This window comes from Megalops cyprinoides, chromosome 16 (genome assembly GCF_013368585.1).
Source record: "Megalops cyprinoides isolate fMegCyp1 chromosome 16, fMegCyp1.pri, whole genome shotgun sequence".
In the NCBI taxonomy this organism is placed as follows: domain Eukaryota; kingdom Metazoa; phylum Chordata; class Actinopteri; order Elopiformes; family Megalopidae; genus Megalops; species Megalops cyprinoides.
In genome coordinates this window covers 10,925,110-10,936,545 of record NC_050598.1, presented here as the reverse complement: position 1 = coordinate 10,936,545, position 11,436 = coordinate 10,925,110, and the positions used below count along the sequence as shown (strand labels likewise).

Here is an 11,436-nt window from a genome sequence, read left to right as displayed (position 1 = left end):
CGAATTAGTGCATCCAGAGCCTATGGCAATGCTACCTTGTCGACGCGCTAGGTCTCGAAGGTCCTGAAGTTTTAAACCATGCATCGGTTCTCATGTGTTTCGAGGAGCTCATTAATGCTTTCTTGGATACGATTTAAACAAAGGCCACATACATATGTTTTTATGTCTTCAGACAAACAGTATTAAGCCATACGAGCATACGAAGTGGATTGCGATTATTGTGACTACTACGTAACCAGAAACCTCTAATTCATATCTAATAGACAAAGGACAAGCACCAGTGGCCCATGCATGTCAGCTGGACTGTCCAGTTGGCTATGCGAAAATATAATTTAACCATTTGCAGTAAATGATTAATTAACCTAAATATATTTGATTGCTTACTACTATTTTGGCCTAATTGCAAATCACATAGAAATGTGATTATAACGATTCACTAAATTTGAGATCATTTTGTAATTGAACGAAATAGTAACCAATGTTTATTTGTAAAAGGAACGCTTTGTCGCTAAAAATGAATTGTTCTATCACAAAGCACCTGCAATTTGGAAACTCCATTAATTTTGTGCATAGGCACCCGCTTTATCCCTTAATACCTACAGTGAAGAACTCCATTTGTTAGGCACTTAGATGAAGCGAGAAATCCAAGTGAAACCATATAAAGTAAGTAAATCTGTCTCAATTAAAAGTGAGGGTGCAGGCATGCGCGGCTCAATACTTGGATTACAGTTGCCATTACTTATAAATTCCTTCATATTAAATTAAGAGACTCTTTCAAGTAGCCAGATTGTAGGGTAACACTTGACGCTAAATGATTGTGGCTCCTGCGGCTACTTTCGTTAGCTTTCTTATATGCAACCACGCTTGCGCACAGATGACAATCCTATTCCTGGCGTGCTGCTTGTAAGATGAGTACAGGAGCAGGTGGGTAGAGATGCATACGGAGAGGCTCTGTCATTGGAAATAGCTCACACTGACGGCAGAAAGCCAGAGAGAGTCCACCCAGCATCTATGTCAGGGCAACCTACCAGCAAGGTTCACAACGAAGATGATGGCCATGAACGGCAAACAACATTTCTCTATGCACCCGGCGCTGCAGGAGCCCAAATACTCCAGCCTGCACTCAAGTTCGGAGGCTATGCGCAGAGTTTGCCTACCAGCCCCACAGGTATGTAAATTTGCATAATGACTAGTTTTAAGGCACATTTTTTTTGACAGGCATTAGCTTAATGTTTTTTTCATGTCCGTGAAACAATCAAATTGCACCGTTCCTCTCTCTCGCCCTCTTTCCCTCCCTCTCTCACCCCCCTTTTCCCTCCCTCTCTTTCTCTCTCACCCCGCGTCTCTGATCCACATGTCTATTCAAGCAGAGCCTCTGTCTTCATATTAATTTTTATGACCTGCGCTTTGAGGAGGATTCGCTGTGTGCTTGGAAATGTTTTTAATCCTGGGTTGACAGAATTCCCCACTGACTCCAATATGCGCATTCCTGCCTGCAGCTCCAGGGCAATATATTCGGAGGCTTTGATGAGAGCCTGCTGGCACGCGCGGAAGCTCTGGCGGCTGTTGACATCGTCTCCCACGGCAAGAGCCATCCTTACAAGCCAGACGTAACCTACCATACCATGAGCAGTGTCCCCTGCACCTCTACCACCTCCACAGTGCCCATCTCTCACCCATCTACGCTGACCTCTCATCACCATGTCCATCAAAGTTTGGAAGGGGATCTCTTGGACCACATTTCATCAAGTTTGACAGTAAGCGGGATGGGGGCGCCGGATCCGTCCGTGATGACGGCGCAAGTGCACCAGCATCACCTTCAGACCATGGGTCATCTTCACCAAGCCATGGGCATGGGCCACGCGCATTCTCTGTCCTCGCATAACGGGATGACCTGCATTAACGACGTGGAATCTGACCCTAGAGAGCTGGAAGCCTTCGCCGAGCGCTTTAAACAAAGGAGAATCAAGCTTGGAGTAACGCAGGCGGACGTGGGGTCTGCTCTTGCTAACCTGAAGATACCTGGTGTTGGCTCTCTGAGCCAGAGCACCATCTGTAGGTTCGAATCCCTGACCTTGTCTCACAATAACATGATCGCTCTCAAACCAGTCCTTCAAGCTTGGCTGGAAGAGGCAGAAGCGGCATATCGAGAGAAAAACAGCAAGCCAGACCTTTTTACCGGCAACGAAAGAAAGCGAAAACGTACCTCGATAGCTGCGCCGGAGAAACGCTCTTTGGAGGCATATTTTGCGATCCAACCCCGCCCGTCTTCGGAAAAAATCGCTGCGATCGCAGAAAAACTGGATCTGAAAAAGAACGTGGTCCGTGTTTGGTTTTGTAATCAAAGGCAAAAACAGAAGAGGATGAAATATTCGGCGGTGCATTAATCGAAACGTCGGTGTGACTGTGTGGAATCGAAAATATAGCAGGGATCTATCCATGTCTTCAACACATTCACGATGTAAACAACGAACAGATTTACTTTAATTTATTTGGTTGTCACTTTTTTCCTCCGCGATAGAACGTGATTGTAAAATATGTATCGTGCACTAAGGTAAACTGCTTGTCACTTTGACACAATTTGTTGCTTCGGTGTTATTCTTGTTCTACATCGCCGTTAACATATGGCATCATTTCTGCAGTATACTGCTTTTTCCATTTCAAAGGATGAACTGCGATCAGTGTTAGTTATTAAAAAAACACAACTACACAATGCTACACGGCTGTAATTGGGCCATACAGTTCAGTCCAAACATTTTCGGGAAAGTCAGAAACGAAGTCACTTTCGTATCCCCAGATATTACTGGCCTGCATAAAAACAGTTAAATTTATGAGCTTCCAGTCCCGTTTCAGATCAATTTAACGACTGGAAAATCATCTATCAGACAGTTCCATTAACTCACCTGTTGGAAAATAACTTAAACCCAGTGGTTATTGTTTAGTAACGGTAGGTGTTTAACCGTTAAAGTGAAATTATGAGTATTATTAATATAATAATTTTCAAGGTATCATTGCATACGTTATACAAATCACGGTTACTCCTGTTTCCGCACAACTACGCAATGATGGAGTTAGATAAAATAGCCTTTTTGCACTGTGACCTGTATGCACCACTTAAATATACGCACCGACAATAATGAAATTGATATTTTCAATGGGGTGGACTGCACAGGCTCCGTCTATTCATAAATTATTTTGAGGTACTATTTTGTGTGTATGCAAGTTATATAGCCTACCTAGCGTTTGAAAGCATATAAAATGAAAATATTGTCATTGAGCAAGTTCATTTTTCACCATAATCATTTTACTTGAGCAAATGTGTGATCGTTTTGAATGTTATTGAATAAATAATCTTTTTAAATTCTAAAAGTGAATTTATTCCAATGGAATGTTGTAGCCTACATTTCTCAAAATCACAATTATTAATTCGGGTATGCATGTGGGTATAACAGCTCATCTAATTCAAGATATAACTTACTCTCTTGGCATAGTATTTTAATTCACCCTTGTTTGTCGCCTCCATTATTTGTAGCTAAGTAACCATTTGTAAAAATTAACCGTAGCAGCGTCTGGACGGGAAAAGATATACTTTGTTACAACCTGTGCATAAATCATGCCGAACGAAACAGAAGCGCCAAAACCATTGTAATGCTGTGTGCGAACTCAGGCTATTTTATTTATGAATACCTGAAGCGCCATCACGATTAAAAATTAACGAAAAGCGAAGTATTTTCTGAATATTTTACCGAAGAGTTTCAATGACTGGCAGCCGAAACCACTTCCAAACGTGAAAAAGAGGAAGTCTCCTTCGTTAACCCCTATGTCTACTGACACCTTAAGATCAAGCGGCTTGTACCTTTGCGCTTCATTTAATAGTCTTTTTAATCAGCTTCGCCGATTTTTCCCAAATCAAACCTTGAATAATGAATGGCTTCATTCCATTACATTATTCTCCAGGTTTTGAAAATCTTAAATAAAGGTGATGCAATATTAATGTTATATAGAATCATAACTCAAGACAAAGAACCGTTCAGGCTACATCGGACTGCAACTGTCCACGGTTTTCAGGGGAAAAAGGTAAGACAAGGCTATGATAATGTAGCGTTTATTCTTTGCATTGCTTTTATTCATAACTGTGGATATGCCCTGTTGCATTGCTCATGATGTTGTCATCGCTATTACATGCCTATATTAAAAATGGTTGTTGGATGGATTGTCATAAAGAGCAGGGAACATGAAAATGTGTTTCATTAAAATACATTCAGGTAATCAATTGATCATTAATTAGGCCAACAAACTCTTATTTTCGGAATTGCAATTGAAACTTAAATTCCGATCCCCGAACTTTATTAATATATTGCAAACGATCTTAATCAGTGAATGGTATCCTGTATTATTTACAGTACGGGGGCAAACACAGTAAATATTCATTTTATATGTAGTGTATTTTCTATGATGAACAAACTTAGATAAACTTAGATATTCCAAATGTTCGTATGTTCGCAACTCTCAAGATATTTTCACAGAAACGATTGTCCATATGTCTGAACATCCATATGACGCGAAGACTCCATACAAAAGGTTATTAAAGTTTTTCTTCTTTAGAAAAAAAATCAAGACGAAACGAGGTAGGTTTTCAGATCCCAAAATGAAAATTTATCGCCTTCCAACAATGCTGCAATTCAGCAACTAAGCCAAATACTTGTAAATGTTTAAGAAGTTGTCTTTACAAATGCAGTGTGCGAACTTCACTTCAGCAGCTGAATGTTGTGCATCTTCTTTATTTATTCTGATTAATAATCCAGTCAATTTCGAGACATAACAAACTAAACCAGCCCTGCGTTCAGCTGGATATTGCTCAATATAACGTTAGTACCATTTATTTTTGCTTTAATGATTTATTAATTGCAATATATTTTATATAACATTCATTCACAATACCTAGTTGTTCCTATCCTTCTTTGTACACCTGTGTGCTTGTGTCGCCGCAAAGACATCATTTAAAGAACGAAAAACAAATAAACGGGAAAGGGCTTTGTCTTTAAATGACTTACGAACTCGAGGGAGAGGAAATGTGTAAAAATAAAGTGTTAAAATTGTTCATTCAAAGGAATCTTGTTGCAATTAATTGGCATTAGGAGTATGCACAAGTCATTACCTTCAGATTACGACTACACCTGAAAAATCATATTTAATTAGTGGGTCGAGACAAAAATATAACCTTTACTAATTTTAATTTATGACAATTTCTTGATCTATTCGAATTGATTCCTTGCTTCGGCGAGTTGATATACTCGATTCAACAACATGTATATTTATTGGCTCTTTCCAATAGAAGATAAAGTGTCTTCAAACATGGCCCAGGTAAAAAGATAAAGTTTAAACAACCGAAAACTGGGATGCGCACCATTAACTAGAACCTCCCACTGGGGAATCAGTGCTCCCAGACGTTTTTACTGCCTTGTTTTAAGTAACGATATTCCATTGAACAAACTTTTAACCTAAGGTTAAGAGTGGGAAACTGACAAGATATCTCTAGGGTTCATTACTTATTGAACCATTTTAAAAGTTCCTGGAATACACGGGACATGTTATTTTGCCATATAGGGCTAAGCGAGGGGAAGGAGAGAGAGAGAGAACTGAGTGAATAAAGTAGGCTCCATCTCAATATTATCTCCATCTCAACTCAAGCATGCTATGGAAACTGTGGATAGTAGTTTTAAAAAAACATTGTACGTAATCTCTACAATTTTTATAATCTTTAATCTTCACACTATTCACATTTTGTTCATATTTTCATCATAAAACACAATAAATCTACACCTATACTTTATTATTTTGTCTCTGGAATACACAGGCTGATGTGTTTTAGAATCCCCCAGAGTAAGCATATGTTGGGGCTGAAAAAATACAGGCTATATACTGGCTATCTATAAATTATTCTAGTAGGAATAAAAATTCATGACTTGGCAAGTGCTGTTTGCCACAGGAAATGTAACAATAATTGTAAAAAATACTGTCTTTCCCAGTCTAAGACATTTGTTTTACTTTCTGTTCATTCATTTATGACTTCTCCACATTTTGAACGTGAGTGACAGGCAGTCCTTATACTCTGTTATTTCTTTTAATTATTATGATGCTCTGTCCTTAACTATGAGTTAGAGATTTAGAGAAGTATTTTTTTTATTATTATTATTCTAACACTTCATCAACAGATCAGCACCCACTGAAATGAATGTTCTGTCCTTAACTATGAGTTAGAGATTTAGAGAAGTATTTTTTTATTATTATTATTCTTACACATCATCAACAGATCAGCACCCACTGAAACGAACACAAAAAGTTAACGCTGTAATGCATATGAACAGCTGTTTATTCCACCATTCCTGAAGTCTTACCCAGACCACAAGAGGCAACATAACTTCCAGTCCTTGCACAGTGGATTTTTACCTAAAATTTATTTGACTTTACAAGCCATGCTAAGAAAAAGGAGTAATACGTGAATAATTGATACAGTAAAACAAATAGAGGTGAAAATTGATATGAGCTCACAGAGCATCATAGCAGATTAAACGCATTGGTGATACTGTATGATGGTTGCTCATCAGTCACATGATACACGGTGAAAGGTTTCAGCCGTCTGATCCCGGACTTTTTTCATCAGGCTATACCTGTTGCTGGCCTCTTAAGACAACAACTAGACACCCCACATTCGGATCTGTCAGACAATCAATGGGTCACTGCTGTCTTGCAATTTGAAGCCGTGAAGCACAGTCAGAATGCAACATCTTACTCACCATTGACTTTCTTGGGTTTGCTTTAAATCTGACCAAAAACACATTGTTGGCTGAGCTGATATCAATTCAGCAGTAACCTGAATCAATGCTTCTACTGGTCAATTCTGCACTTTCTGCACGTTTTACATTATGGTAGTCATCCCATTCAGCTTTTCCACTTTGTAGCTAAACAACCTACTTCAAGGAAGCATTCAGCCATCATCCGCGCGGGTGAATAGACTGCTCTGGCTGCCATGTGTCAGTATCCTCACAAGCTTTTCTCTGCCTTACTAATTTCCCATGAGAAACTCAAAACAACAGCAAACATGGTCATTGTAGGCCATTCACCGTCACTTTTTTCAAGATGTGATCTTTTTTCCTTGTGCCATTAAAGTTGTTCAACTCCATTTAATGTCATTGTGGAAACGGTCCTCCTGTAATAAGTGGTGAATGTATCACAGCTGAGTAAAAGGGATGACAGGACATGTCAGCTGAACTGTGGCGTATATGGGTGAAATCGTCCCGGGCAGCAGGGCTGGGGTGGGGGGGGGGGGAGGGGGGCTCTGAATTATTAATAGTCAGAATGCCCTATGTATGGGATGCCATAACACACTTGTTATGAGGTAAATTGAGATGAAGCCCAGCACAGAGGAGAGGCATGTGGGAAGTGAGGGGCTCCTCTATTATTAATGCCTGTTTGGAGGTATTACTTTTTCACATGCAATCATCAGGCTGGAGGCCCAGACCATTGGAACACTGTGAGTTTCCCTTTCGTATTCCTCAAGGCTACGGTTCTGTGATCATCTTGACTACTAATTATAATATGGAATTGGCAAAGAGACAATGCTTTGAAAAAAAAAAACAGCAAATGGGAAATGGAAGCTAAACACCTGCAAACTGGCAGAACAGCTCTGATAAAAATCTATTTGCACACAAATAAACTGCAAGGTGGATAATTTCTTAAATTTACATCGGAGGTGAAACAGTATAAATACACTAGTCAGCCTATAACCATTTTAATAACTGAGCTAAAAATCCCTGGCTTAGTCAGTGACCTTCTCACACCTATAAATGAATAAGTAACGTGATGATGGAGTGAGTTATTGTTTCGAAGGACAGCACAGCGGCAGAAGATGGTAAGGGCAGTGAGGGATGAGAAAGTTTGCTTGAGATGCCTTTGGAGTGGAAACAGTGCTTGACAGAATGAGGATGAGGCCTTTCTTTTAATTGCTGCAAACTGCCTTCCGGATGGTGGTTTGCCTCTGTCTCTCTCTCTCTCTCTCTCTCTCTCTCTCTCGGGCAGGATACATGTTCAGGCACCGGGAGCCGCTGAGAAACGAGGGAAGGGAATGGCAGAACCAAGACTCTGCCGCCTCAATTATTCATAAAATGCCAGCAGCAACAAACGAGATTGTGACCAATATGGAGGCAGCAAGCTACCTCTCTGTTTTATTAGTCCTGTCCCATTATCATCACGGGGGCAGTCGCTGCTGACTTCACCTTAACTTCCCTACTGACGTATAGGCAAGCCTGCGGAGAGCTGCTGGTGCCGCCAACCACGTGATCACTTCCCTTTAAAGGTGTGCTTTTTTGTGTGGTCATGCAGAGAACAGATAATAGTCTTGGTCCCTATGAGGAAATTGAAACATTGCGTTTCAGGCACACACTCGCACGCACACGCACACACACACACACACGGATTATAATCAATAAAGGTAATTTATTAACCTTCTTTGTCTGATCAATCTCAAAAAACTGTGAACATGGGTACAAAAAGCCAGGCACGACTTGTACCAATAATAGCAGACCAAAAGCAGTACTGCCACAAAGGTAGAAAAGAACACCATATTGGGATATGGGGGTTAAAATGTCCAGGGTTGCCAGATATTTTGTCATGCTCTGGTCAACAATATCATATCTGCAGGTAGGATGTGGTTGTGTTTAACTCGTAACCATCAACAGACAGGGCTGCCATGCATCAACCCTGCTGGGAAAAATCTCTACATCCGACTGAAGCATCTCAGGCATCAACATCCGCCTGCATCCCAAAAGGTGATAGACAAATGGACATGGCCACATCAGTTCGTCCCCAGTAAAATGGGCTTAACTTTGTCAAAAATATTGTGCATTGGTGCATCAAGAGATCCCTGGCCTGCGACAACAAAACGGATTGGCCGCACTGTGAGCCCAGCATGAACCAAACAGAACGCTTCTGGAATGTTCTTGCTTTGCTCATGTATCATCAAGATTCACAGGAATTTACACTCAAAGCACACCTCACTCAGTGTAACATGATTTCATAAAGGTAAATATATTGTCTTGTTGTGTCTATGACATGCTGGGTGTGTTGGTGAGCACACCAACAACGCATGAGGTATTACATTATTACAGTAGTTTCATTTAGCAGATGCACTCATTCATACTTACACAGGTTACAATTTTATCCATGCATACAGCTGGATATTTACTGAGACAATTGTGGGTTGAGTACCTTACTGATATTTTTCTGCTAAAGAAGTAATTTTGTTCTTCATTTTCTAAAAAAATGAGCAAAAATAAATAATGAATGTATATACTGGGTAGCGCAAAGGTTGTACCTCATAGTAATTTTGAATAATAAAAAACAAGTTCTTTCGTCCCAGGTATGTAATTGCAGCAAAATTGACAAAAGAAGATGATAAAGTTGGAATTAGTGTGTGGAAAATATTGTGCTTCACACCAGTCTGTTGCTTTAGAATCACATGAAAATCACATATTCACTGGAAGAACTGTGTTTCTTTAATGACCAACAACTGGAAAATGAGACCCTGGGCTGTTTTTGCCAAAGCAGTCAGGGGTGCGTTGTTAACAATCAATTGTCTGGTCTAGTAATAACCCAATAGAATAAATTGGTCTAGAAAAATTCAGTAATTTCATCACTGTTTTTCAGCTTGTCTCCTATTTACTGTATCACTGGCTGCTCTGTACCTTTCTTCTTGATGCTACTCTGATGTGCATTTTATGAACCTTGCCAGGATAACCTTGTGAGTTGTTCTCAGTGTTCACAAAGTAATATGTGAACATGTGAATATGCCTCCTCCATTTCAAACTGAGTTTGAAATAAAACAGGTATGAATTTTACCTTCAATGCAATGATTCTGGAGTAGGTTTACAGCTGAGCTGAGTGGTCCAAGTGTGGTGTAGGAACTGGGCTTGTAACCAAAACGTTTGTGGTGGAGACAGTGCTATTGTACAGGTTACAAAGTTGAGAAAGGTACTTTATGTTTAATTGTCTGTGTTTCATGTTTAATTGTTAAAGTGCAATAAAATTATGTAACTCACTGGATTAGGGTGTTGGCTCAGCAAAAAGTCATATAATATGTTGGTGACAAGCCTAATGGCTTCCATATTATGCACCTTATGGTAAGCATATTTGAGAATGCAGAACTGCCTGCTAGTCCATAAATATAACTAAGTTCCACCTATTTAGATGTGAAATATTCTTAAAGCACTGGACACTGTGCCAAAGCAAAATTTAATTACGGATCAGAAAATTACACTGCTGAAAGGTTGGCAGCTGGTGATGTTATCCTCTATATTGTGACGGTGTTGCCATTCTTACGCAAACTTTCATATGTGTCCACAGTATTGCCACCACAAAGCTACAATTCAGGGTCAGCAGGTAAAATCCCCTGTGTTGCCACAGCATTGATGTACTCAAATCTAAATAATTGTCCTCAAAGTGAATCTAGCTATATCAGCCTGACTTGCAACCACTTAAACTAGATGACTGACTCATGTCTGACTTACTGTTAGACACAGTCATTGTACACCTTTGGTGAAAAACATTTATTTTTAATGGTGAGACCTTTCCAGGAACCTGCTCACATTGACCTGAGTATGTCAGGGCCAGTGAAGAAGGTGTGGGGGGTGTATTTAACAATTTAGCCCACTCAATACACCAGCTCAGCGCCACTGCCCCCTCCCCCCAACCCCACAGAATAAAGCATAAATAGTAAAAAAAAAATAATTGTAGTGTTTAAGGTTTCGTCAAAACTGCTGTGGAGGTGTGGAAACTTTTAGCTGTTCTTGTGAAAATTGTACAACAACAATAATAATAAAATAATAATAATAGCTTCAGTATTATATCATTGTGGCTAAAATTATCACCCTCACAAACAATAGAGTACCTGGCATCTTCGATGCTTGGTCTTCCAATGAATTAACGCGCTCCAGATGTCCTTTTCATGATGCATTCTCGTACAACAGCGCCACCTGTTGATGAGAGAATATAGATACAGAATTTAAATGGCATCGTTTGAACAATCCCCATGGTCTCACAAACACTTCTCAGTTTTAGGAGTTTATTTATCATATTTGTTAATATGACGGCTACGTGACTTAAGGATACTACCACACAGAGCCGAATCTCAGACAATAAAACTGGACACATCCATGGCAACCAAACACACAGGTGACAAGGATTTCAGGTAGAGATTCTGGTGGACGCCCATTCAGCCTCTGTAGTGTGCAGTAACCAGGCCATCAAATGACGTCACTAGCCTGGCATTGCCATCGATCTATTTTATTGGTGGGGTATGGAATCCCTTTCTACTATTGGTTACTTTTTGCATCCATCTGCTAACGGAGAGAAAAAAAAATCTGCACATGCTCAGTTTAT

At 39.9% G+C, this 11,436-nt stretch overlaps 1 protein-coding gene across 2 annotated transcripts; it reads left to right on the top strand.

Moving 5' to 3' along the window:
- Positions 1-1,048: 1,048 nt before the first annotated feature.
- On the top strand, positions 1,049-2,387 carry LOC118791542 (POU domain, class 4, transcription factor 3-like). Of its 2 annotated transcripts, none has more exons than XM_036548931.1 (2): positions 1,049-1,168; positions 1,506-2,387. In XM_036548931.1, exons 1-2 carry the CDS (start codon positions 1,049-1,051, stop codon positions 2,385-2,387), a joined length of 1,002 nt encoding a protein of 333 aa, XP_036404824.1. The 2 variants fall into 2 exon arrangements, with proteins under 2 accessions (XP_036404824.1, XP_036404823.1); XM_036548930.1 differs by having other exon boundaries at positions 1,500-2,387.
- Positions 2,388-11,436: the final 9,049 nt, after the last annotated feature.